The sequence below is a fragment of the Puntigrus tetrazona genome, chromosome 3 (assembly GCF_018831695.1).
Source record: "Puntigrus tetrazona isolate hp1 chromosome 3, ASM1883169v1, whole genome shotgun sequence".
Lineage (NCBI taxonomy): Eukaryota > Metazoa > Chordata > Actinopteri > Cypriniformes > Cyprinidae > Puntigrus > Puntigrus tetrazona.
In genome coordinates, this window is record NC_056701.1 from 13,902,641 (window position 1) to 13,930,629 (window position 27,989).

The 27,989-nt window shown below is 38.5% G+C and overlaps 1 protein-coding gene, 2 long non-coding RNA genes and 1 other non-coding gene across 4 annotated transcripts; 2 read left to right on the forward strand and 2 right to left on the reverse strand.

The window, feature by feature from the left end:
- Positions 1-13: 13 nt before the first annotated feature.
- Positions 14-9,813, reverse strand: suz12a (SUZ12 polycomb repressive complex 2 subunit a). Its single transcript, XM_043233929.1, has 16 exons — positions 9,100-9,813; positions 8,452-8,498; positions 8,265-8,329; positions 7,982-8,050; positions 7,847-7,896; positions 7,665-7,750; positions 6,759-6,978; positions 6,527-6,629; positions 6,318-6,423; positions 6,015-6,195; positions 5,818-5,906; positions 5,419-5,562; positions 5,077-5,234; positions 3,073-3,271; positions 2,656-2,735; positions 14-1,868 (listed from the first exon to the last, which is right to left on the reverse strand). Exons 1-16 carry the CDS (start codon positions 9,272-9,274, stop codon positions 1,598-1,600), a joined length of 2,043 nt encoding a protein of 680 aa, XP_043089864.1. The 5' UTR covers positions 9,275-9,813; the 3' UTR covers positions 14-1,597.
- Positions 9,814-10,982: 1,169 nt separating this feature from the next.
- trnat-cgu lies at positions 10,983-11,054 on the forward strand. The gene has a single exon. It is a non-coding gene; the product is annotated as a tRNA-Thr (tRNA).
- A 231-nt stretch (positions 11,055-11,285) lies between these two features.
- LOC122342149 lies at positions 11,286-17,629 on the forward strand. Its single transcript, XR_006250533.1, has 3 exons — positions 11,286-13,027; positions 13,126-13,201; positions 14,640-17,629. It is a non-coding gene; the product is annotated as an uncharacterized LOC122342149 (long non-coding RNA).
- Positions 15,060-27,637, reverse strand: LOC122342150. Its single transcript, XR_006250534.1, has 3 exons — positions 27,379-27,637; positions 24,146-24,301; positions 15,060-15,172 (listed from the first exon to the last, which is right to left on the reverse strand). It is a non-coding gene; the product is annotated as an uncharacterized LOC122342150 (long non-coding RNA).
- Positions 27,638-27,989: the final 352 nt, after the last annotated feature.

Sequence of the window (27,989 nt, forward strand, 5' to 3'; positions counted from 1 at the left end):
ACCCTATGAGGTATCGATTGCAAAACAAAACAAATCTTTATTTTAAATAAAGAGCAACCTCAAGCATGTTTCAGCATAATTCAGAAACTCAAGCAGGTTTATGAACGTTCATATTCAAGATATAAATATCTTTTTTGACATTACTTTATATCAGTAATCCACATCTTGTGTAATCATTGCTGTATTGAGCGTTACGCAAATTGCAATTACGCAACGGCTTCAGCCAGTTCAGTGATCGATCTCCAATATCGACCAAAAATATTTTTAACCCAGTGCACAGTTAAAACAAAGCAGTAATGATTCACAAACAGATCCCTTTCTTTTAGAACATATGCATACAACAACAACAACAACAAAAAAAAAACTATGAAGACTTACATTTCTGATTCGAAATCAACTAAACAAGCATTATAGCAATTTTACTTTGGTCTAAAATTATATTCCTTCTGGAATGCAGTCCCCTTCAGCAAAGCCATCATGTCATAATCACTAAACTTATGTACACGTTACAACAGGTTTCCTCAAACACCTGAAAAATCAAACAAATGGGCACCATGAAGGACTAGTGGAAATGAGAAACTGATAAAACTAATGTATGGAACTGGACACAGTATTATGTGCAGTAAAGCGTCTTTGAAGAAGAAGAAGAAGAAAAAAAGAAAAAAAGAAACCTGTTCGCACTGATTTAGACCAAAAGTTCAAACCCTGCTTAGAATCCATGTTTCCATGGGTAAGGCAAGTGTAAACATTTCTGCAAGGCTTCGCCACCCCACTGCATTGTAGTACCCTGTACCTGTACGTTTGTGTTGCAAGGTCAGTGGAATTAAGGCTATGAAAATCTTGATAACCACTGCAATGTAGATGCACACGGCCTGCAGCACTGATGCTCGTTCTTCAATCCAAAAGAAAAAAAAAAAAAAAAAGTCATTTGAAGTCTTCAAGTGTGGTGCAGCGTTAAAGTGGATACTAAGCCACCAAAAACAGACCAATAAAACTTTGGTCCATACAACATCTAGAGAGGGAAGAAAAAAAAAAAAAAAAAACCCTTGGTGGCACAAACTGAAATCATGAAAATCTCTCCAAAAAAAAAAAAAAAAACCTGTACACAATCAAAACTAAAATTCTTACGTTTTTAGAATTGGTATCAACCCCTGTGAAAAATATGCAGTAAAAGCAAGTTTGTAGGAGCCATTTCCATCCATCAATATTCAAAATATATTAAAAAAATCTTTTCATAGTCCTTTTAAAAACAGGCACCTAAAACAAGTGCTAAAAATTTTCTAGAGCTACAGGGCTGTGTGGGAAGAGAAAAATCTGACCTGCTTATACAGTCCATCATAAAGACTAATGGCATCTTCAAGTAATCTGAATCTAGGTAAAGAGTTGCTTTGAACTCTGATGATATCAGCCCAAAAATCATGATCTGCAGAGAATGTGGCGTTTGAAGCACATAACCCGCTTCTAACTCGACATCAACTTTAACCCAGCGAGCGAGCAGACTATGGTGGCTCTCAAGTCCAGGGGGCACGTGACGCCCGCTGACACTCCATTCAACGCAGAGTGTGAGGAGGTGCTTTCTGTGATTCTGGGTCTTGACTTAATTTGATACACTGGCTTCACCGTCGCCGCTGGATCCATCATCAGCACTGTCTTGTGTTTTGGATTGCTGCTGGTCATCCGTTTGCTGTTTCAGATCTCTCAGGTGAACCATGGCCTTGTCTATGGTTGTGGTATTTACCAAGCCGAAGTCGTGCATGCTGACCAGATGGAGCAGAACGTTCCGGCACAGATTCTTCTCGAGGATGATGCTGCTGTGCTGCTCCACAAACAACATGCAGGCCTGATTCATTTGGTTGTCAGCTATGAATCTGCACAGAAAGAAAATTAATTAACGGCAGAAATGTGATCACGCTCTGACGGATGAGCTCACACAACATGCAAGATGGCATGAGTATATCCAGCCCACAAATATATATAGAACAAGGGTTGTGTTTAAAAAGTTCATTATAGAATGAACATTTCCTGACAATTTCCTCACCACCACGTCATTCAAGTCTCTCTTTCTTCAGTTGAAAAGAAATGTAGGTTTTTGAGGGAAACGTTCTAGGATTTCTCTCCATATAGTGGGCTGATTTTTACCCTACTCTACCTGTTTGAACTGAAGTACACAAAAGAAACTGACCTCACGTCACTCCAGCGTGAATGCTCTGAACTCAATGAAATGCCTTTAGTTGAAAATGTCGTGCTTCATCTTGTCATTATACATTACTGGCTCTCCATTCTCAAATCTGATACTGTTCATTGCTTTGACAATATGTACTGTTAAAAGTGCTATATAAATGAAAGTTATTGACTGATTAAAATAAGAGCCTTATTTCACAGCTGGGATCATGTCTGAAGCTGCACTGAATCTGCCAAACTGGCTCCAACTGAAGTTCACTATATGGAGAAAAATCCTGGATTGTTTTCATCAAAAAAAAATTCTTTGTAAGAAAAAAGACAGACAAACAACTCGAATGACATGGGGCGAGTAAATTTATACGAAAATGTTCATTTTGGAAGGGATCCATTTCTTTAATGGCAGAGATTTGACTCAATACAACACATTTTTAAATAGGACTGTGGTAGAAGTGGAAAGAAAAACAAAAAACATACCCATGTTTCATTACATGCAGGTTCCACAGTTTCATGACCTCTTTCTCTCCCTCATTGACATCCGTGAACTCCTCGATTTGCTAAGGGGGAGTGAAGATGATCAAAATCATTTAAAATGGTATGTACCATGTTTTTAAAATTTAGGGGTTGCTAGAAATCGTCACCAAACCCTTTGATTCAACATTTAGCCTTTAACATTTAACGATTTAATGTATCTTAACATCAGATACTCTGTAACATCCTCCTCAATTGTAATTATAACATGTTACATGGAAGCATATAATCATCATGTCTCAAATGGCACACTATCTGTCTTGAGTTTTGATTTGTCATCTAGTCTGATGTAGTAAACGCTAGGCTTGATTTTAAATGAAAAAAAGAACCAAAGGGTTAACCATCTTCTGACTGCTTCCTCACCATAACAGTCTTCTCCCTGAGCCATGCCGGGTCCCTCTCGTCTTCACTGTCCACATCCATTTCCTGTGGCCTAAGCGGCATGCAGCTGTCGCTGTGGAAGTACAGGCGGTTGTGTCCGCTGATGTACGTCCGCTGCTGCTCCTGTTCTCCATCCTCAGACTCCAGGAACTCAGAGAGGCTGGGCTTTGAGCGCTTGGGCCTGAGGAAACCGAAACACTGTTTTAACACAGATTTGAAGAAACAGATGCAAGGTCTGTGACTGAGTTATGAGCCACTTCAAACGTTTGAATGGTAGTTAGCGTGGAATTTAACCAGTATGGGATAATAGGTGCACATATTATCCAACTTATAACACAGCTCAACCTCTGACATTCATAATTCATCACTGGAGTTTTATTTTTAACTCAAGCATTACATAATACAAAGCAGCTGTTTTAGCACTGATGCCAGATGCATCATTCATTTCTTATGAACAATCTGTTTTGGATAGCATCCAAAAAACAAAACACACCGACTAGTTAATGGGGGTTGGGGGGAGTGGATCCAACAAGCAATATCCAACAATTTTTGATTACATTTAAATATACTGTGAGGGGGAAATATAATCTCAAAATTATAAATATATATAGTACTTTGTTGTTGATGATAATGATGTTTCGTATATGAGATGTCACAATAACCACACAGAAACTGCAGCATTTGCTCCAGCGAGAAGTTAAACAATATTATCATGCTGTGACTGAGTTATTATTTCCATAAGAAAATCATCCCAAGGGGTTTACGTCCACAAAAAGCTCCTGCTTATGGTTTGGAGTTCTGCGCTCGCTTGTGGTGCAAGAAACTAAACAAATGCTTGTTTGATCTTCTGGCTTCGGTGATTAAGCAGACGACAAATCAACTTGAACATATCAAGAGTTGAAAACACTTGAGTCACAACTTGGTGAGACTGTCAACAAAAGCTAACAGAACTGAAAAAAGCTTAAGCAGAAAATGAGCAGAGCTATCCGTTGAGATTAAAACGATTAAGTGGAGGACGTTTGCAAGGGACAATGATGACTACCAGTGAGGAAGGGTTGATTCTGGAGGAATGAAAAACCAGATTCACAGACTCAGAGTCAAGCCACAGACGCTGACAGCCTTGGGAAAATGGACTACGGGACTCTTCAACATGGGGTGACCCTGATTCCGTTGTTGCCAGTCGTTGGTGGAAAAGCTCAGGCTGAAGTACCAAATACGGATTGGAAGACAAGAAATTCAAGAAAAGAACTAGAAAAGGCAAACAAAAGAGGTTCTTCACTACCTCCATGACTGACGAGGAGCCAAAAGAGGAAATGTAAATTTTTCTCAGATAAGTCATTTTCGACTTTCATTTATCCCTACCACTGAGTCTAATTCTATGAAATCGATCATAGTATCAAAAACTAAATATTTTGGTACAACTGAAATATCTACTCAACCTGATTATACTCCTGTCAGTGCCACTTTGTCATCCAATTCTTGACTTCCTTTTTAAAAGAAAGTCAACCTTCAATCCACTTTGTATTAGGAATGGTTTGTGGAAGCTGATGTAAAAAATTTGCAGTTATACCTTTGAAATATACATTGCCTAATGTTCACCAGGGTTTGGAAACCCTTCTAAAACCCTATTTTGGATTCATACTTTATGTTGTCACCTTTTGGGTTGAATGAAGGATGTGTATATATTTTGTGTGATTAATGAGCAGTACCATTTGTACTTAACTTTTTTTTTTGGGTTGCCTAGAGTATGATCACCTGTTATTTTGACTTGTAGCTCTGTTCACGTAATATGTGCCTGACGAAGACCTGGTCGAAATGTTGCAACATTAATTTATACTTATGGAGCAGTGAAAGCAGTGTGCTAACAATATGTTTGTTTGATAGATAGATAGATATTAGTAACCACAAATGGAAAATGATGGAACATTGCAGTCATGAATTTGGATACACACACGTTCAGTTTTTTTACTTTCAACCCACACAGACCTGCAGACAAGGAAGTGTGTAACTGGAGTCCTCTTCACTGGGCCGTTGCGACTGAAGGCAAAGCCAGGCTGGCAGTGGATGTCCTGAGGGTTGCCCACATAAGATCCATCATAGCATTCATTAATCGATACATCTATCCTGGCTCCTTTAGGATGAGGCTGGGTGATATAAACATGGCTTAGTCACTATCAACATTCTTACCAAATACAGCCTGGATTGTTCCAATAATATTCAAACATTTTTGAAGGCTATGAAAGTTTAAACACTGTGGCATTACACAGATTATGACTACGCAATCCGTGTGGTCTGGTGACAGTTTCATAACCTTGAGATGTATCTCACCACATAGTTGAAGATGAAGCGGCTGTGGGAGAGTTTGAGGTGCTTGAGGAGGCTGTAGAGTTTTCGGCAGTTCAACGTGCACCAGGGACAGTGCAGGTCGTCTCTGGCCTCTGTCTGCTGCCGTGTGTTATTGTTATACAGGAACTACAAAACAAGTGGATGGACACAACACACCATGACCACACAGCAGCCAATAAAACAAGACCAACACGGCAGAACTGTCTAGGCAGAACCTATGGACTCCAGTGATACGATACAACAGAATCAACAGTGAGGGAAAAAAAAAAAAAAAAAGTAGAGAATCACTAGAAACCCCCTGCCCTTCTGATGGTCAATATAAAGGCCTGGGATCACTGGTAAGTGCAGCATTTTAAAAATTGAGAGATGCATGTTAATTACCTGATAATAAACACGTAGCTTCTGACGAGGTTCGACATGAGTTTGTTCTCTTCTCACTTGTAGATCAGCACCAACTGATTCATTAACAGCTGCAACCAAATCAAAAGATCAGAATTCCTCAACACAAACTTATGCTTTAAAGACCAAAAAGTAAATGATCTTCACTTGCAATCACTAACCAGCGTTTGTGATCTTACCTACTGCCTGTGGCGGCTTCACATTGCTAGGCTTGCTGCTGTCTACTGTGCTGGACTCAGAATTGCGTGTGGCAAGCGGTTTGGCCACTGGCGCCGTTCCCCTGTCAGCCGTGTCATTGGTCCATCGCAAAGTGAACTGCAGCGTTGGTCCCTGAGAAAAGGTCTCGAAGGGTGGAAGCCACTAAAACACAGGGTAAAGATGAGAGAATTTAAGATACAAAGAACGAACAAATGCCACCAATAAGCAAATAAAATTTCAGCAACAGCCTCATGAAGACTGATAAAACAACGCCTGCTACTGACCTTCCCATCTAGTGTGGTTTCCCACGTTGCTCTTTTCTTGCCTACAGGACTCTCCTCCATCTCCTGCATTGAGACTTCATACTCACCGTCCAAAAGCTGGAGGCGTCTGTTGAAAGATAAGAAAAAAAAAAAAAAACATCTTAAACCACACAAGCAAACGAATGTAACTAAACACTATAAGAACAGGCAATTAAACCCAGAACATTTACCTATTTTTGTCAAAAACAGTCATTTGCGCCACAAATGTTGTTTCTCCATCATCCTGATTAGAGCAGTATCTCTTCTTTCTGTTAGACAGCTCTTCCATAACATCTGAGAAGAAAACAACTTCTTAGTAATAAAAAATAATAATAATAATAATAATTAAAAAAGGGCCTTATTTAAACTCTGAAATTCTCTTTAAGGTGCAAGACTATGACAAGCTATTTTAGAGGCTCATACTGGTTTCCCTGGTGGCCACGCCGTTGTGCTCTCTCCCCCCTGGACGAGACACTCTGAACAAAAGGGAGTAGGACTTCACCATGTGGCTGTTACTGGGCTCAAACTCTTGGCTGGGCACGATCAGTGTGGGGAAAGCTCCCAGCTTGGTCTGACTGCTGTCTGGGTTCAGAGGCACCTGCTTTTTACCTGTAGGCACTTGCTTTACTGGACAACTTACATCCTACAAAAACAGAGGAAACATTATCAGAGCACATGTTAAACATTTGTAGGTAGTGAAGTTTGCAAAATTTGGAGGGCAAAAAAGGTCCACTGCCTATATCAAAAGACTATACAGACATACACAGTCATAAAGACACTGAAGCTATACATGCACACTGGCTGGTCTAACTTAAAAATGTAAAGCCTTTTAAACACTATTTGAGCATAAACAACACTGATGGGGCAGTTCATTCCAGGTTTCGTTGCAGATTTTAAATATGTAATTTAATCGCCATTTCATCTAAATAGGACGTGGTCTTGTTTGAGCTTCTTGGAGGCACTGCAAATATGGCAGCCGAGCGAATGGACTTTGCTATAGTGCAGAGCTTCAAACCAAGCAGAATCAGTGAGGTTAGTCTGTGACCAACCCGAGCCCACTAAAATCTACGCAGGGAAATACTTCTCCCTCACACAAAATTCCAGTTCGCATGACTTCCTATTAAAATGACTGGATTTTGCCCATGAAAATTTGTTGAACACTATGTGTGACTGTACCTTTTCTCTTTCTGGGATCAAAAATTTTAAATGAGTCATGCTGCACTATGCTGATTTAAGCCTAATCAAATGCTCTTAACCCAACACAAGACAACTGCGCCAGTCAAGTGAATTCATTTAGTTTTTAGTTGCAAATTAGCAAGCATGTTTTACCTTTCTTTTCTTGTGGCAGACCTTGACGAGTAGCACTTCCACGGACACAGAGTTTTCTTCATTCTCTGAGTTCTGCAATGGTTTCTCTGATACATTGAACAACAAATCAGAATCACTAAGCAATCAGACAGCATTATGCATGTATGCTGTTCAGAGTGTACATAAACCTAGCACTGGCTTACCAGTTTTATGAAAAAATCCAGTAAAAGTGAGCTGCAGGTTTGATGCCACGCTGCGAGACAAAACCGAGGTTAAAACATCTGCAGTAATGTTCAAGAAAATGAGCGAGCGAAAAAACTGGATCAACATCATCCTACTTGTGAGATTCCAGATCCATCTTCGACTTCTCTACTTTGAACAGCAGGTTATTGACGCGGAAACATTTTCTGAAATAACAGACGCCAACGAACGTTCAGTAAATAATTGAGATGCGAAGTTCTCGTTCAAGTTAACTACCTATAACTGAAGTACATCAGTCGGTTGCACTGCATTTGTCAACATGCAAATTGTCTCTCTGTGAGGCCTGCACAAGGAAATGGAAGGTGTGGTTTTTTGACAAACAAAGAGATTAAGACATTAGACAGTATGCAGTCGTTTTACCTCTTTGAATTTGTTCTTGAGTTTCTGTGAGACATGTAGGTAAGAGACCTGTGCAGGAAGATTGGCTGAAAAACAGGAAAAATAAAAAGATCAACCAGTCAAGTCTAGAATTATGGCAGCCATGTACAGTTAGCTCGCATGTAAACGAGAGTGGCAAGTCATTTCATCAAAATTGTGGGCTACTTACTGCTATAAGATTCCTTGTGCGAAGAAATCTGTAGATTTGAGTTGGTTCTATAAACAGAAATGCAAAGGTACCATGTTCACCAATGTTGCCAGACTGACTCATGCCATGCAAACCACCAAAGAAACTACAAGTTTTATTGTTTGTTTGTTTTGTTTTTTTTAAATCATGCATGTGTAAAATAAACCCTATTTTTGGTATAATGACACTTTTACACAAGAAACAATTGGGAAAGTATTAGCTAGTGTATAGAAACTCCAAGTGTGGTTATCAAGAGTTTTGTGTTGTTCATGACTGTTGCCCATCGCTCTTTTACGACAAAAAGTGCACAATGTCATTTTAATATACATAAAAGCACCATAAAGCACGTGTCATCTCTTGATGCACGTGTCTAATTTTCATATAGGATGTGGCCTATACAACTAATACTTGTCTAAACCATTGTATTGCGAGCAAACCGTGCCATAACGACTTTTAACGCGAATTATCTGGTTTATTAAAGCATTCGGCGAACTACAGAACACAATTTCCAGGCTAGTATTGTTGTTTAGCCCTCAAGCTAAAATTGTGGGTGGTAGAGCTATCGTATACTGTTAAGTGCGCTCGAAAAACAGCGATTTATTTCTAAAGTTGTATCGTCGAGCAACTTACTCTCGAAGGCTTGCAGGAAGAGTTCGTGGTCGGCTTGGACCTGCTCCATCTTGGGTCGCTTGACTGAAGTCATCACAACACCGGACGATACGTGCGCTCCTCCATTAGCCGCTTTGCTCGCGCCGCTGTTGGCATAAAACCCGTTCCCACCAGATCCGTGCTTTTGTGGAGCCATCCTAAAATAGCGTTCGCGGTCGAATAATACGTTTGAGACGGAGCTCCAGTGGATTCAGCCGAGTCCTGGGCCCAAACAAAGGGAGAGCAGCCGAGACCGGTTCGCCCCCTCAACAAAGTAACAGTTAACATAAACGCGCCGGCACTTCAGTTTGTTTTACAGACCGGATGGAATTCGCGACAACACAAATGTATCGTTACGTGAAGACGTAGAAAGAACGCAACGACGCCTCATCCGCGTGAAGAACCGAGCGCGTCGCGAACTCTTATCGGATCATGTGTAACGTTAATTTGGATCCACGCGATGTCGAGCGCTTGACTACAACACACAAAAAACACCGCGGCAGAAAGTAACGCGTGAAGGCTAGCGGCCCGTTTACGAGGATCTCGCCGCTGTTTATTTGTTAAGAGTATACGAGTGAGCCCAAAAGCTTTGTACCCTATGAGAAACAGCCTCAAGTCGAAAGTGCTGTGGATATTACCCGCCCTCCGTCTTGAATGTATTCCACACAGCTGATAAAACCTCGAGTTTGGACATTGCAGTCAAGTTTGGTAGAGAGCGCGCCGAGAGCTTCCGTTTCGCTTATTATTTTTTCGCGGGAAATTCGGTTTTTTTAAATAGATACCGTGTCAAGAAAAAGCTCGGGACGTGTGAAATAAATGCAGAGCATCTAGCTGTTGTCTACAAAATGTTACCAGACGTTTTGTTTCTTGATTGTCTTAAAAAAAACCCGTAGTGCTTTGGTTAGGGCCTAACGTTATATATATTTTTAAAATCACACCTAATGTTTTGTTTTCATCCAGTTCGCTAATTTACGCTTAAACGACGACCCCTGTTAATTCGTGACTCAGTAAAAAAGTGAAAGAATATGTTTTATTTTAAAAAAGGATTTTAAAATGGTCTGCTTCTCTTTAAAGTTCACGATTTTCCTTTTTAATCTAATCAAACTGAATTGTGTAGACTTAAGCTACATTGACTATCTTGATAGTGAATGGCAAAGCAAACCACATAACATCCTTATTTCATAATGTAATAGAATTTTACTACCCCATAAAAATTGTTAACAAATGTTTATTTCACAGAAGACTCCCATCACTTGCTTACGCGGTAAATAAAATAAAAATAGGGAATTTTATTATTTATTAAAATTACACCATGTCCTTCTAACTTTGATGTCTATTTAATTTGTTATGCATATAAAGCGATGTATTGAATAACTGCGAAGAAATAACATTAATACTGCTGTTACTACTTCGTTATTTATTTAACCGGGCTATTTCTAAAATAATGAGAGACGCATACAAAACATGCGATATTACAGATACGTTTCAAAGACTCGGGAAACATCCTTGCTCGCTGGATCTGTATTTTAAATGACCAGTGACACGCATTTTGAACGTGTTTTGTGTCACGTAAGAGATACATTTGCATGTGTTGTACTTTTAATTTGATTTGTTGTAGACTTTGATTTGAATTGCTACACATCCGGCAAACGTCTGAGCTAACGTCTTACCGGATGTGTCCAACTTAGCAGAGAGAGTAAAAACACTCGTTTGATCGCTCCTATAACATGTTTAGAAACGAGGCGTGGGCTCGCGCGAGAGAATTAATCGACGAAAATTTATTTAAAAACCGGTTGAAATTGAATAGAATTTTTTTCCGGGCGAAATTACACCAAATAAGGTGATTTACGTCGTGTTGGCCATCAGGCGCGGTGGCCAAGTGGTAAGGCGTCGGTCTCGTAAACCGAAGATCGCGGGTTCGAACCCCGTCCGTGCCTCGATCAGCAAGAAAAACACGCTTTTGCAGAAAATGTCTTTGCAATAAGCTACTAGAATAGCCTTGTTTTCATATATTATGATCACACGAGCAGGTTTTATTTTATCAGCAATGAGAAAACGGAAAGCCTGTTGGCAGCAGGGACCGCCAGAGCGCAGACTAAAATCCGATTTAATTCCTGTGGTACAACCTGAACACTGCGGTATCTGTGCAAGTTTGAAATGCCGCGGAGTAAAAATACTGCACAAGCACTTGTTTTATTGTAGTAACGTATGTAGAAAACACCCTCGTGTGTAGGTTTTCTCATCATGGACGTATTCACAGATGGATCCAAAGCAGATAATCGAGTTCAGGCAGCGGCGGCAAGAATTATAGAATTATAGTCTCGGTGTGCTAATCTCGGGACAGAATTCGATCCTCTCGGCTGAAGCTCGCACTCCACTGACGGAAAATGGACACAAATAAAATCCTTTCATTTCCACTGACTCAAAATCCTGCCTTCAAACGCTTGAAAATGTAAAGACCGACCATCCCGTAATTATAAAGGTTTTAGCCAAAGCAGGCTGTTTACGGAAGAGAAACTTCAGTATTTTCTTCTGCTGGGCTCCAGGCCACATGGGTTTTTTTTCTGGTAACAAGAAAGCGGATATCACTGCTGAAGAAGCACTCAACCGGAATATTTCAGAGTGTCAAATGAATGTCAGACTGTCAGCCCTGTGATAAACTATATGTTATCTTCTGCTAATATATTATATTATGAAATAAATCCCAGTGTAAGAAAAACCGAGTTTTTACAAGGTCTTTTAGGTCATAAAAGACATGCCTATGTATATTTATTAAAAACTGAAAAACCGCCATCATGATTACCTGCCAAACAAAAAAGACTATGAAGCATATTTTATTAGATTTTATTGTTTTTAATGTAACTAGACAACGGTTTTATTCAGATGTGTGTTTAACTGATTCCTTTAAAAACCGCATCACCTTAATGTATATTAGAATTATTTTGTCTAGAGAGGATTTGAAATAAACTATACCTTGTGTTATTTATTCTGAGTACCCCATTAAAATAGCCTTGTTAAAAAGAGCGAATTAATTTATTACAGCTCTCAAACAATGGAAGTCAAACGAATAAATGTAATTTAATTAATGACTAAAAGTGTATTATTTTAGTATCTGTATTATTGAGGAGAGCAAAATATATTAAATTGGAAAGGTTTAACCAAATATAAGAATGTAATTAGTCGTGTGTAATGTCGTATTAAGCATATATCCACAAGATGACGCTGGCGCTCCAAGATAAAACATCTCTGTACAACAGCCGTAGTGCTGATGAATATTCAACAATATAAAACCCTAAAGGTTCAAATCAAACTACACAGCTGCTGTTTCTCCGTGGGACTTTAACACGCTTGCCACAATAAATGAACTGGCTGGACGTCTCCCGACGGCGCGCAGACATTTCGCATTTAAGGCATAAATGCGAACCCAGCAATTAACTTTCTAGCTGCTTTGCCCCAAACCAAAGGCTCAAAAACAAGTAGGTGAGTGTGACACATCCATAAACGCATGTGCTACCTAGAATGCCATTTTGGGGAGGGCCTGCGCGAGGACTGCGCGAGAGCTCCGCGCGCCGCTGCCGCCGCTGCCTTTCTCGTGGCACGCGACTGCGAGCAGAATCCAGGTAAATCCTTTAAGACGGCGACGGTGACAGTCATGACTACGCTCCCGACGACTCAACTTCAATACATTTTGACGCATCCGAGAGAAGAATAAACTCGCACATTTCCTCAGAAGAAACTTATTCGCGGGCTTCGGCGAAGACTGCATCTTTATTCCAGTCCAGTGACAACAGTCGGAACCAGAATTGGACCGTAAGATCGACAAACTTTTCGACAGTCAAAACAGTGGACGTAAATCAAATAAGCTACAACTGGGTTGATACGGCTCTCGAACAATGGAAGTCGAGCAGAGGTAAATTAATCTGTTGTTGCTAGTTATTGATAAGAAACTGCATCAGTAGTATGTGCTTCTACATTCCTGCTGAAGTATTTAATTAGATGTTTTTTCAGGGTCATTGCTGATTTATGTTATTCGGCTCGATGTTGATGTGATTTATACCGATATGGAGAAATGAAACAGGCCAAAGTAAGTATATTAAAGTGCGATTTAGTGAAACTGCGTAGTTTTAGGACAATTCGTTATCAGATAAAAAACAACAATGGATGTATAACAGCCTAATAAATGTTGTATGTTTGGGATTAAAGACATGAATGTGTTAGAGGTTGGGTCTTTGCGGGCAAGGTGAGTAGTTAAATTTACTCTCAACTGGCCTACAAAGTCCCAGTTTCTGGCTCATGTAATCTTCCTCACTTATTTCTGTCTGAATGCATATTTTGTGATACGCACATAAACAGTAAAAAATATATATATTTAGCCGTTTTGTAAGTGGGAAACATGAGAGCGAGAAGGAACTCGGTTTTGCATATATTGCTTACTAACTGCAATACGGTACTTTACATAATTCGGTAAAATAATTATCCAAAGTAGTTTGCTCAAGGCGTTCTGTCAAGGCTTCTCTACGCAGTGTCCCACTGTTAGAAGTTTAGAGCTTATTAAAGATGCATGATGTATTTTAAATTACGGCTCGCTCCTGACATTATCTATAATGGTGTGATTTGTTGAACTTGCACACTTAGGCCTATCAAGCTGGAATCAGAATCTAGAGTTTCCTAGCATTTTACAAACATCTCTGTAGCTCACGATTGTTATATTGAATAGACCCTCACGCTGTGTAATGGGCATGTTTGTAGTGCATGTATAAACACAGAAATACCAATCCGAATAGGAAAGAATCCCGCTCCGAAATGCACTGAACTCATTCACCCCTCTCAGCTACCCACTTAAATCCCAAAGCAAACCCCTTTTTTTATAAGGGCAATTTATAAACCCCTGGCATGCACGCTTGAGGGGAGGAGGGAGGCTAAAATTCCCCTCACTCTCTTCTTAATTTAAACTTTTCACTTGTTGGACGGCTGACAAACAGGGTCTCGCTCGTTTCCAGCCGTCAGAAGCAAGGAAGCGATACAGCAGCCCCATGTCTGCGCTTCCCCAGGGGAGGGAGAGGGTGTCCAGCTCTCACCAACACCCAGCCGCCGGACTGAGAGCCGGCTCCTTGCTGTTGAAATGTGAGTCTAGGAAGAGGACCCAAAAGGCAGCAAGAAAAATGAGGGACTTTTAGGGGCAGCTGTGTTTTATTAACCCAGTCATAATGCCCCTAAAAATCCTTATTGCTCTTGCAATTTTCAGCGTCCCTGCGTGGACAGACATGACCGAGCGGGGCTTAATGCACGCTCTAATATAACAGAGAATAAGAAAGCCTTTTTGTGAAATGCTTTTCAGACCCTCCTTTTCAAATGCAGCTTCCTAATTTAGCCATTTAAGATTTGTGGTCTTTGCGACACAGTCAAAAGATCTTGTGTAACGTAATGCGAAACACACTATATGTGGTTTATGTTAATAAGCGGTTGAGTAAATACACCCTTTCCTTTCGTTAATGTAATGTGCGCTTTCTCTTTCAAACCAGCTCCTTTCAAAGACGTGACTTCATTCTGCTCCGAATCCGACTGCTTTTTGTCAAGTCCGCCTAGTCAGCCTTGTGAACACTGAATGAAGTTTTCTCAGAGTTTGTCAGGAGACCTCGGAGACAAAGATGTGTTGTCAAATATCAGTTCGGGCTCGTTCATTCTCCCAAAACTTTCTAGCAAGTCGTCCAGTTCTTCTGGACATGGTTGTATTACCCTGCGGGGCGTTCGTAGCTTAAGCTTGGCTTCGTGATCACAGCAGATTCTCTCCCTTGTTATAATGTCACATGGAAATCACACTGAGAAACTCAATAAACGCTCTGTATCGTCCTGCGTTGTGGCGAGGGGAAGGTAATAGCCTGCCACAGAGGCTGCGAGAAAAAGTGACTCAGCTTGGAGAGGATGCATGAGGCTGTAAGCCTGTGGAATCTCGAGCTGCTCTTTGAGATCGCCTGCAGTCTCACACGTCTCATTTGCACTTCTCTATTATCACAGCACGCTGGAAATGGTGAGTTTCCCTCCGGCCAGGACGTCCCTGTGTGCAAAAATAAGCCAGAGAGAAGAGGCATGGCTATTAAATGCTATGAAAGATATTAAAGCAGTATTTCGGACACTTTACATATTGAAATATATATTATATGCTGTTTACAGTATAAATGATCTTCTCTACTCTTCAAGGGTTTGGGCTCAATACTTTTTAAAAATGAACAATAGGAAAACAAGGAAACAATAGCTTGATCAAAAGTGATGAAGGCATTTATAATTTTACAGAAGATTTCCATTTAAAAATGTTGTTCTTTTCAACATTCTATTCATCAAAGAATCTTTGCACAAAAATATTAAGCAGAACAACTGTTTTATCATTGATAAATTATAAACAGGTTCAACATTTCTTGAGCTGCACATGAGTATATTGAAATTATTTCATCGTGTGACTCTAAAGACTGAAGGCTCCCCAAAATTCAGCTTTGCAATAACAGAAATACATTTTTAAATATTTAAATAAAAAATGTGATTAGATTTAGCAATATTGTTGTTTTACTGTATTTTTGATCAAATAAATACACTCTTGGAAGAAACATCTATTGAAACATTCTACCGACCACAAACTTTTGACTTCATGGCTTCAGTTAATGTAAAATGTTAAGCATATGCTGATCAATTAATTACCTGCTTCCAATATTTGATGAGAAGGAAAAAAACTATAGAAAATTCGAAAAATTTGCATCACTGAAGAAGGCAAGTAAAGCACTAAAAAGACATTACTAAAAGTGTCTTTAAATCACTGCATAGCATAGTATAAGTTCACAGCAACTCATCGGTTTAAAATGTTTGTTTATGTAAGCTGTGTCTCACTCCATTAGCGCTGTGAGCAAAAGAAAAATAAACAATACTAAATGCTATTTAAAAAGAAATAGTACAACTCTGACTGCTACAAGAGCACACATATTGGAATATAATTGAGCAAACAGAACAAAAATTTGACATTTTGGAGAGATAGTGGGGAGGGTATCCCAGAGTTTTAGGGCAGTGATGCTTTAGTTCCTATACTAGAGGACAATGGAAGCATTATGGGCTGCAGAGCTCAGGACAAATTAACTATTCACACAGTTTAATGAGTAAGAGGGAGTTACAGTAATCTAGGTACGGGGTCATAAAAGCATGCCTAAAAATTTCTTTGAAACATAAGTGAAGGACAAATAAAGGTTTGATGGTGCAGATGAGAAAACGAAGAGGTGCACAGTATGAGCTTTAAATTAGAATGACAAGTCAAAAATCACACCCGGGTATGTGAAGTCTCCACCTGAACGTCACAAAGATGTAGTATTTTGTTTGTGTCATAGATTCATTTTAAAGACATGGCAGCCGTCCACACGTTTGGAATAAAGCTGATGTGGTATCACACATTACTTCTGCGACTGCAGTACGTGATATTGATCAAGCTCACAAGAGTATGTCTTCATAGAAAGCGAGGACATGCTTGTGGTTTTGTGATGCACCCAAACCCAGATTTCACACACACACACACACACATATATGAATCACACTCTCACTTTTTTTTTTACAAACAAACATGCATAATGATGACGAGTGAAAACTTGTTGAGCGATCCCAAATGCTCATGAATAGCTTGTGCGTGTGTGATTCAGCAGCTGTGTGTTGTTGAGGAGTGAAGAGGCAGTGGTCTGTGACTGGGTGGAGAAGAGTACTAGAAGGCGGTGAGAAATGAAAGGTGACACAGGTCTGGTGACTCAGCACAGACACACCTCCTAAGCCACACTGACTCACAATCACGATCAGGAATTTGTTTATCTGGAAACCGTTAGATATTAACGCTTTGCAATTTGTCCACGGCCAGATTTCTTGCATTAGTTCAGTTCTATCATGACAACTCAAGATCGTAGCATGCTGCTGAAAATGACAATGTTAATGTATTTGGTCTTGGTGGAATAGATCTCCTGTAGTGCTGCTTTTGCTGTTGTTGAAGGGGATTGCTGCTGCTGCTGCTGCAAAGCAAGTACAGTAACTTGCTTTTGCCAATACATATGTCGATGGGATGCTGTGAGTATATAAGACATACTGCTTCTGCACAAGTAGCATATATAACCTGTAGCAGATCCATAAAGGTGGAGACAATCAGCATGAACTTGAACCAATCAGCTTGTGCCAACGCTGAATATCATGTTTGTGTTGACAATCCATCAGCTTGCACCATCTTGAGTTTCGTGACTGAACGTGGCATTTATTTGTTACTGCTAGTTACTGATCATTTTATGTGGCGTTATATAGAGAGGAAGAGCCTCTCTCCAATTCTGTTATTATCATTATTATTATTATTATGATTATAATTAAAAATAAAACCATAAAAACATTTTTTATGTGCTGGACTATAAAATTAAAAAAATGTGGTTATTTTATGTCAGCTGTAATTGCCACATAAATTGTATAATTTTCATTTAGCAGGATTTTTTTTCATTTGTAAGTAGTGTCTTAAAAAAAGTGGTTATATATATATATATATATATATATATATATATATATATATATATATATATATATATATATAAAATATGCGCCTTTTAACTGCTATCTCTACGGACTTTGAGCTTACTTTGATAAAGAATAAATGTATCAAAAGGAAGAGATGAGAGAACAGTCTTTTCACAGCTGTTTTCCCCGTCTCTGTCTTTTGTTGTCATGAGGGGTTTGGGTATTTCCAGTTTTCAAGTGACAGCAGCAGTTTACACAAAAGAAATAACACTGCCATCAAGGAAGTAGGGATGAAACCATAATGTTGTTGTGTCTAGGGTAGCGGTTAAAGAACAGAAATATAGCTAAATGTGTGAGAAATGCACAATTGCTTGACTATATGGTCAGTATCTCTGTAGAAGACATAATATAGCATATAGATTGCCATATGCCTATATTTAACAAGCCTATTACACAGACGCTTAAATATATTTTTTATCTTTGTGGACCCTGAAGGTTAAGAAATGTATCCAAGACTCAAGGAATAATTATAATTGCAAAATAACTCATGAAATAGTTCTCTGAATTTAAATAGAGATTTACCATGGACTGACATCTCAACCGCACGCTTGAGTTTAATAAAAAAAAATGTAATTGAAAAAAAAGTACAGGAGGCTATTTATTAGATGTCTTCTAATAAGAATTTGAAGTTAAATTATTTTTTGATTAGCTCCTTTTAGGGGCGAAGGTTCATTTTAACCACAGGATGCATTCATTCATTGGACAAAAGTCGTATAAATATACCCAATAAATAGAACCCAATAAGATGTTGAAAAAGCGTAGAAGTGTATTCTTTGGTCTCTGGTCATGTCTTATCTCGCCTAGAGCGCCAAGTGAGCCAGGACTGCAAAAATAGATCCATGACGATCCTGACTTAAAATGAAGCCAGTATTTTAACAGATCACAGAACTCTCAGCCTCTCAGTTGTTCAAAGTGTTGTTTCTGGTGCCTGCTACAGACACAAAATGATGTTTTCTTCTCCGCAGTGGGAAGGCCCGTAGGCACCATCCAGCTCCAACTGAGTAAACTACATAAAAGCCCTAACCACAGTCAAAGTACTTCTTTTTAAGTTTGCGTTTACATACTGTAGTAGTTTCACCCGGGTGTAATTGTCGGATTGTTGGCTATATATATGTTTATCCAGTGTGCTCATGTGTGCGGCTGTATACGTACATATTCCTAGAAGCATTATTAATGCTAAGCAAACGTAACCAAGATACACGGTCCCTACTAAGCCGCTGCTGGATGGAAGAAGGAGAGGGAATGCCAGAATAAATCACACACCTCGTGATTAAAATGATTCGCAAACATGCCCTGTGGTCTGTTAGACCTCCGCCAAAACTTTATGTGAACAGTGAAAGATTTGCCAGGAGAAATGAAAGATCCTATCAAATATAAGAAACAAGATGAGTAGAGGTGAAGAAATATGCTTTTGTTCCGAGTGAAAAATGAGAGAGGCGGGAGCGCTGAGATAGAAAAAGAGAAAGCAGCAGTAGAAAGATACCGCAGATAATGAGACAGACGCTGTTCCTCCACATAAGACTATATACACGATATAGTCTTATAGTGAACATGATACAAATGACACGTTCAGACGTACCCAGCCAGCGGTCTTCAGCCTTGTGGCGTGCTCTACCACCAAATGTATTTTTAGTTCGAGGCAAACAATTTTCTCTGCATGTTTGTAAAGGGGGTGGGGGCGGACAGTCTTTAAAGAAACAGACAAAACATCTTTTATTTAAATTACATTTGCTTTATGTGGACACAATCTGTCGTCTGGCATGAATATGTCCTGTGATACCTGGACTCTATTTCAAGTTATTTCCTGTTTGGCAAGCTTTCCAAACAGCGCGTCTGGCCGATCAAACATATAGACGACAGGTCGTCTTTCATAAAAATGTCAAGATCTGTTTAGGAAGTTTTGAAAATGATTGTGGCATAGAGTGAGGCTGAATTTATGCACAAATTGGACTTCTTGTTTCTAAAAGGGAAACTGACTAATTTATACAAGGAACAAATTTGTTTGAAAACACTATCTACATATCGCCTAAGTCCGTGTCATGAATTTCTCTTGGTACAGGCCTTTTAGCATCGGCTCAACTGAGCGAAAATGGACAAAACGACTTCCTGAGAACCGGGCATTTTCAGTGTGGTAAAGACTTGCGCTTGAACCAATTTAAATGATATGCAATATGAGCCGTCATAAACAGAGTAAGAGCCGACTGTGTGGTAAAGTCTGTCTATTGCCAATCCAAACGGGCAGCCAAAAGCCTTTTAATATCCCACACGGGACTGGCCAAATATAAATTCCTTTTGTCAATTTTATAGGACAGATCCTTTTCTTAAAAGATGTAATTTCAGTCATTTTATATACCAATAATTTAACTTACACAGCATTACATGTAATTACCATAACTGCGTGTTACCATAATTTCATAAATGTATATTAACAATCTCTCCTTCATTATTTTTGTATTCTGTAAAGCTGTTTTGTGTAAACCGCTATTCAATCAAATGAAACAGAATAATTTGGAAAAATATATATAAAAAAAATTATTAAAAGGAAACTTTGGCTTGACAAAAAAGCATTAGCTTATGTATTATAGGCTAGATACAAATTAGTAGTTTGATAGTTCATATACATATCTAAAGCAGAGATTTAAAATTCAGAAAATTAGCATGCCATTTACGTCTCCTGTGAAACTGTAATTAAAAGATATATAAAAGCGAATGCCTTTTTTGAACACGACAGTGCCACGGTTCAAGATAAAGCACTTTTTAATGCCGCTCTGTTAAATTCTGTGTAAGTAAATGTTAATTTGTGTTGATCATCTGTAAATATTAATCGGCTGTTTTTCTGGTGTCATCACAAAATAAATTATAAGTGGTACAACAATTTGTAATAAAAGTTTTTGCTCGCTAATATATTTGCTGAGACAGCTGCATGCATAAATGTTTACTTCAGAATCAGCTCATTTTAACAGACAGGTGTGTCACATTCATTTAATCTCAGGCCCATGTTATATTACCAAACTCTGTGATGAGAAAGTGGTTATGTTTGGGTTTCAACTTTTACTTTTTTGCATTATTTCACTGTATGTTTTTGTCTGTGTTTAAGAAAAACGTAAAAATGCGTATTTAAAAAATATGTTTAGTCCTTTTGCGATGAATGATAATTGCATTAAATGCCGAACAATGTGCATTTTCACAACTTGAATGTGTGCCAGGAAGGTTTATTTGCGAAGACATTTTAAAAATACAAGGATCACTGTGTTTATCATGTCCACAATTCTTGAACCAAGGGTAAATCGAGTTTTCTTGCCAAAACCACACTCGTTCACACTTGGCACTGAATTGCTGTTCCATGTAGTTCACCCAGCGTTTCAGTGTACACAACTGACAGCTTAAAAACAAGAGGAGCAAAATAAAGCGACTGTTTACCCGTCTTTAGCATCGTAATTAATGAGTCTAGCCTCTTTTTTTTCCCTGAAAGTATAAATATAAAATGCCTCTCAAACATGTACAGCAAGAGCTCTTAGTTATGCTAGACACAAAGTCCATTTGTACGCATTTGTGAGCGACGAGCTATAAGCAATTGGAGTGTTTACTTATGGAGACACTGAGTGTTATCATGAACATAATAAACTAGACAGTTTTAAAAGCCTTTTTGGTTCACATTTTGCTATCAATGTGTATATTAGCATGTCACAAATGTGTTTTATTTACACATCTGTAGCAAATAGCATATTTTCCGACTTTAAATAATGCTTTATAAACAAAGACCAAACAAAATAATGATAATGCTACATTTAACTTCAGCTTGACCTCAGTAATAAACAAAACAAAAAATGTAATTTGTGTCATTTGATAAAAAAAAAAAAAACAACAACATGTGAATATTAGTTAACAATCCAGCATTGATGGAGCTATGTGTTTGCTTGCCCCACCAGAGCTGTCTAGTGAAAGTGTTGATTAATTTTTGGCAAATGTGGTCGTAGACTGTAACCAATTATCAAACTGAAAGGCAGGATTCAACCTTAAATAACCCTAAGAAACAAAACACACTTTTGCTTGCACAGGCTGGATTAGTGAATTAACCACTGCCTTGACCCACTTGTGCTGAATGCTCTTTGAATGAGTACATCAGGGGAGTTGACATCTTTGTTGCAGGAAGATAAAGAGGGGCATCAGTGCCCAAATTTAGCCCATTGTGGGCCAGGCCAGTGAGACTGGTAGAAATTGATGATGCTAAATGGACTAAATGAGAGTTCCAGACCGCACAGCACATCTACTGCACACAGACACTGAGAAAGGACCACCACCTTTATAGTGTGTACAAAAGGACCTCTCAACTTTTCACAGCACTGATATATATATATATATATATATATATATATATATATATATATATATATATATATATATATATATATATAAATCAGTGCTGTCGAGCTATTAGTTGTAATTAATCACATATACAAAATAGGATTTTGTTTATGCTTATGCTTTTCTATACACAATAAATATACACAGTGCACATTTATATATTAAGTAAATCAATCATTTGATAGCATTAATACACACACACACACACACATATATAAATGTTTTTTTAGCAGTCATTACTCTTCGGTCTTCAGTATGACATGATCTTCCAGAATTTATTCTAATATACTGATTAATTATCAAAGGTGAAAACTGTTGTACTGATACATTTGTTGATACATTTTAGGAGGGTTCTTTGATAAGTAAAAAAATATTTCACACAATTACTTGAAGAATATCAAGTTGTTATGACTTCAAAACCATATTAATATGTTGGGAGATTTGAAAACCGGTGCTGTACATCACACATATCCAGCTTTTTCCCAGAGTTTTCATAAATGGTAGGTGTATTCGGTAGCTCACGTGATACAGCACTTTGAATCCAGTGCAAAATGGTTCGACAAAAATCTGCATAAAAGGAAGTTGTATCAATAAATGCCTTTTTATATCACTTTTGCATTTGTTAAAACTATCAGGGAAGGTTTAGAGTTGAATTTTGTGTAGGGCATATTTCCATCAGTCCACAGATATTTAATTCTGAACCGTCACAATATGTGACTAAAGCAGACGTGATATAAACTCAACAATACTTATCTATGTCAATGTACTAAAAATGTGCGAGGGTTTATGTATTGAACCTGGCACCACTCAGTGGACATTTCTCTTTGAAGCTGCTACGAAACGTGTAGTAAGGAACATAAAACGGTGTTGCACAAAACGTGCACAGAGGTACATATTTTTATTAGACCAGTTTGGATTAGGTATAGATATAGTTATGTAGAATATATGCTTTATAAGTAATAATAAACAGCCAACATGTTAATAATAGGCATGCTAATAAGCAACTAGTTAATAGTGAGAATTGGTATGGTCTTTTATTATTACGTGTTTCCAGAAAAGTATTACAAAAGTACTCTTATTTAATACTTTTTTTCAGTATTTTTAATAAAGGCTGCACATATTAGTATTTAAATATATCCTTACATATATCCTTCACATCTCCTGTAAAGATGTTTTCAGCCTTGAAATGTTAATTATTGTTTATAATGAAAGATATATAAAAGTCATCATTTACTCAGTAATCCCAACCCTGTATGATTTTCAGTCTTCTTCAGTTTTTTACAAAAGAACATATTTTGAAGAATGTTTAACTTTTTTGATCCATATAATTAAAGTCGTTGAGGTCAAAAACAACCGTTACATTCGTTAGACACAAAAAAAACATGCTCCACAGAAGAAAGTAAGTCATAGGTTGACAAATGATGACCTTTTTTTTTTTGGCTGAACTATCCCTTTAATAGAGACAGAGGATGTTTTTGATGAAGAGGGTGGCTTAATATAGCCAGGTATTCTCAGCATCTGTCACCCCTCTCTAACAGCCCAGCGATTTGACCCACAGGATTAACAAGTCAGTGTTTATGACACAGGCCACGGAGGAGACCCACACACACGCACGTTATCCTGAGCCCGATGCCTGTGTGAAACTCAACCCGTGACTCTCTGATGGAAGTTAACATCAGCATTCTAAGTGGACATTTGCTGTCAGATGGCAAAACTGTGATGACCTTAATTAGCAGTTAGTTAATTTGCAATTTAAGTCCGGGAATGTTGTGTAACAGATGCGAAATAAAGCCTAATGAATACATCAGCTGTTATGCAGTCAGTTTACTTCTATTTAAAGTTCCTTAGCGGAGTAATTTTCTAAATATGTGACGGACGCACTGCTAAGGTGTGAGTTTCCTGACGCTAATATAAGACACAGATGAGGGGCTGCTTCTGCCAGCGCAGGACAACACACAGAAATGCACAAATGGCTTGATAAAGGGCCGGGTGCATTCTTCTGCCGTGCCCTGCACCCGCAACCGCCTCGTTTTCGGACGATCCATCACCGGCTTGAGAGCCAGGGGCTAAATGAAAACCAAATATGCCATACCTGCAGAAAGCTGAGCCAGCTCACACATGGGTGTCAGTTTGCCCATGTCGTGTAGGAGCATTTTATGAGGTGATGTTAATGGGATACAGAAAGGAGGTCCTTCTTCTGCACACTTCATCTCGGGGCATGTCATCCTTCAGGCCTGCTGAACCTGCGCTGGGGTCAGAAACAGGAGAACCAGATATATTATCCAGACCAGATACAAGTTGTTCACACACAGAATGCACTGTAAAGGTCACACGCATCCTGTGGATTCATGTACTGGATCACAGAAAAGCCCACAGCAGATGTTAATTTCCACTCAGAAATGTTTCCTATTGCTTGAGTGTCAGCAATGTTAAAGATAATAATAGAAGTATTTCTGGTATTCATTTTAACTCCAGCCCTCACACCCACACGAGGACAACAAGTCACATGCTTTCTCATTTCCACCAGAAGCAACAAGTCAAACAGGCAGGATATCCACTTCCAGTATAGACGTACACTGGATTTGAATCGGTCTCATAAATTTCAATAAAAGTGAATCTTTGACGCTGCATTTTTCTTTCGGTCTTCTTTTTTTACGTATAGATCTGGCTCAGTGACTGCGATCACAGCGTTCTTCATAAATCAGCAAGATGAGTTAGTTTCACCGTATACTGATTGTATGTCGTGATGAATCCGTGACATAATTGTAATCCACAGAACCATATTTCAAATGTGAGACTGTCCAGAAACACACGTTTTGATCCACAGCAAGAGTTTTTAAACCATTTGATGTCAAAGACCCCACAAGTGATGATACTCTCTTTCCATCTATACAGTACAAAAAGTTTTAAAGTGTGAAGTCACTAAGTGTTTCTTGGGCAATGTATTACAATGATTTCTGAAGGATCGGAGTCATAGGAATATATTATATTTAATTATATATATTTAATAAACAAAACCGTTATTATAAAGTTATTGTTTCACATATTTAATGAATTGGTAAACAAAAATTTATTTAAAATCTTACCGACCTCAAACCTTTGAATCTGTTGTCATGTATACAGACCCATCCAGTACTGTGTAGAAATCCCTGAATTAATTAATATTAATCATTTAATTCATATTTATATTTATTATCAAATTAATAAAAAAAATATATATATATATATATATATATATATATATATATACCTGGGGTAGATGCATTTGTATTTGTAAAGAAGATGCATGTTTACAAAAAAAACTTCCTACTACATGTGCATCTAAAAAGTTATGTAACTTTGCCTTAACAGGGCATGTGACGGTGATATCAATGTATAGCATCTCACAAGTTGCTCTAGTCATTCTATAATACCTCAGTCAATGCCTGCAAAAATGATCACATTGCGTGGAAACGCTTCAAATGGTTGCAAATGATGTTTGCAATATTTCTGAAATTTGGAATAACTATAAACAGCGTTTGGTGAACAGTAGGCCAAGAGCTGGAGTCTCTTTGTCAGTCACTAAGCCGCAGGGAGATGAGGGGAAAGCGCAGGGGCGGCGGGTCGACACACCCTGGATCAGCGGCCCTGCATTACTCACGGGAACACAGAGAGAGAGGCTCCGCTGTGCTTTTTCGGCTCTCTTCTCCAATCAGGGAGGAGAAATGGGCCCAGCCTGAACCAACAGCTGACAAACACACATACACAATAGCACACAGATGCAGAGAGACTTATTGCTTTAACACAAACACAGACGCACACCAGCTACATAACATCAGCAATACCAGCACACTCTGTAAAAATGCCAAATCCTGTGTTTCACAGGGGCAGCACTAAAAAAGAGAGTATTAAATGATCAGAATGAAAAAAAACAGCACCGGGACCTTATCAGCATTGAATATCCATGCTTGAAATCCATCAGGCGTTTTCATTTAGACTTTTTTTTTGCAGCACTTGTCTGCATTAGGCTCGAGAGGAGCATTTCTACAGGCCACCGTGCATTAATGAAGCCATCTTGGCCCTGCTTTAAAGAGACGCCATTAATACACTGTTAAGACTACATTCCGGGGATGATTTAAGGAGGATCGCGAGACGGCGCTCTGGAGGAAAGGGTTTTATGGATGGAGGAGTCAAATAGGGAGAGGGCCAGGTCTCTCCAAAAACATTTCAAACAGAGAGGAACAGGCATCTGGGTAAGCAGTACAAAGGCCACGAGGAGTATGACGCCGCCAGTGAAACGGCTGAAAAAGCCAAGGTGAAGCTTAAACATGGTCCAAAGCGAGGTTGAGAAGTCTGTGACATCTAGTGAACATAGTGAAGATTCAGATTATCAAGCCAATGCTATTTTAGTAGGCCTACTATTTATTTTCTACTATAGCATTTATTAATAGTTTGACATCTTTTTCCTTCGCATTATTTTATTTTTATTTAAGTTTGAGCAATGTTTTGTGCTTTTTTTTATTTAGTTTTCTTCTTTCTTTTTTAATTTACATTATTTTTAATTTATCCTATTTTATTTTTAGTCATTTTAGTGCTTTGTTTAATTGTATAGCTGCCAATACAGCTATACAATTACTTTTTACTTAAGGTCGGCCCAAATTTCTAGATTTTAGTTCTAATTAACTAATCAATTTTGCTCGTTTTAGTCTTTTGATAGTGCTCTGTACCCCTTTTGTAAAGCAGTGCTCGTGCTGATGCTGGGATGCTGGCGAGACGTGCACAAGCATGAGGGAGAACTCAACACGCCCTCACACTCAGTTTCACCCTTTTAGAGGGGATTACCGTGTATATTCTAATTATTTACATCCTCATCTAGTGTGTATTATGGCGACGGAGAACAGGCTGATTTATAGAGACACGACGCTTCGAGGGGTCAAGCCTGAGGCACGGAGCTCCGGTATAAATCTGAAGCGCCATCGGCAACAAAAGACAAAAACTAATCATGCTTCCATATGTGACAGAGATAAATCACAACTCTACTATATCGAGCGAAACTTGCAGGAAGTTCTCCTGAAGGCGAGAGCGGCTGTTGCCTGCCTAGATGTTCATTCCCACACCCGTCACATAAAACGAGACATGGCTTTAATTCTGTTTATTAGTATTTTCGACCATATAACGCTTATTTTAGGTTTCACACACTTAAATACACACGAGTACTAGAAAAAAACACGCTGATGTCTATAGAAAAGGCGATAATTATCCTTACAAATATAATCTGACGACATGTTTTATTAACAGCAGATTGTGCAGGTAACTATAAAGTTTACTCTGCTCTTGGAGACTTACTTTAACGGAAGGAGAGGATGAATCTGCCTGTTTTAAATCCCACAGTTCTGATTCCGGGAGAACTAACATGGCGGTGCTCATCACCGGGTATAGATCAACGCGGTCATTATAAAAGTGTTTAAACTACCAAATACATTGACTTAAGCATGTTTAAGAATCGGAAAATGACATATGTCATAATAGAGTGAGCTTGTTTGTGGATATTAATAATCAATACGAAATAAAAACGATCCATGTGTCACACAGCGATACTTGCGTGACGGAATGAATCAGTGTGTTCAAATCGATTCACTGATTCAATGATTCAATGACTCACTCAAATCATGGGAAAACGTTTTTCACGGACAACAAGTTATAAAAGCGATTTTTAAAAGCGCCTATTAACAAGTTATATAATTATATAGTGATTATATATATAAATAAATATATATATATATATATATATATATATATATCATAATAACAAATTTGGGCAAATGGTCCGCAAATCAAATTTAAATATTTCTTAATATCAGCTGCTTGTTTTTGAATCACTTCTGTGCTGAAACTCAGAACAACTCGCATGTTTGTGTTATATTGCTTAATTGTTGTTTGTTTAAGTTTAGCTGTAC

Excerpts from the sequence above, each read along its gene's own strand:
- suz12a (XM_043233929.1), bottom strand. The coding sequence starts at position 9,274 with ATGGCTCCACAAAAGCACGGATCTGGTGGGAACGGGTTTTATGCCAAC. Across the intron at positions 7,751-7,846 it reads TGGATTTTTTCATAAAACTG|AGAAACCATTGCAGAACTCA; the intron begins GTAAGCCAGTGC and ends TCAATGTATCAG. Across the intron at positions 6,630-6,758 it reads CGTGGCCACCAGGGAAACCA|ATGTTATGGAAGAGCTGTCT; the intron begins GTATGAGCCTCT and ends TTTTCTTCTCAG.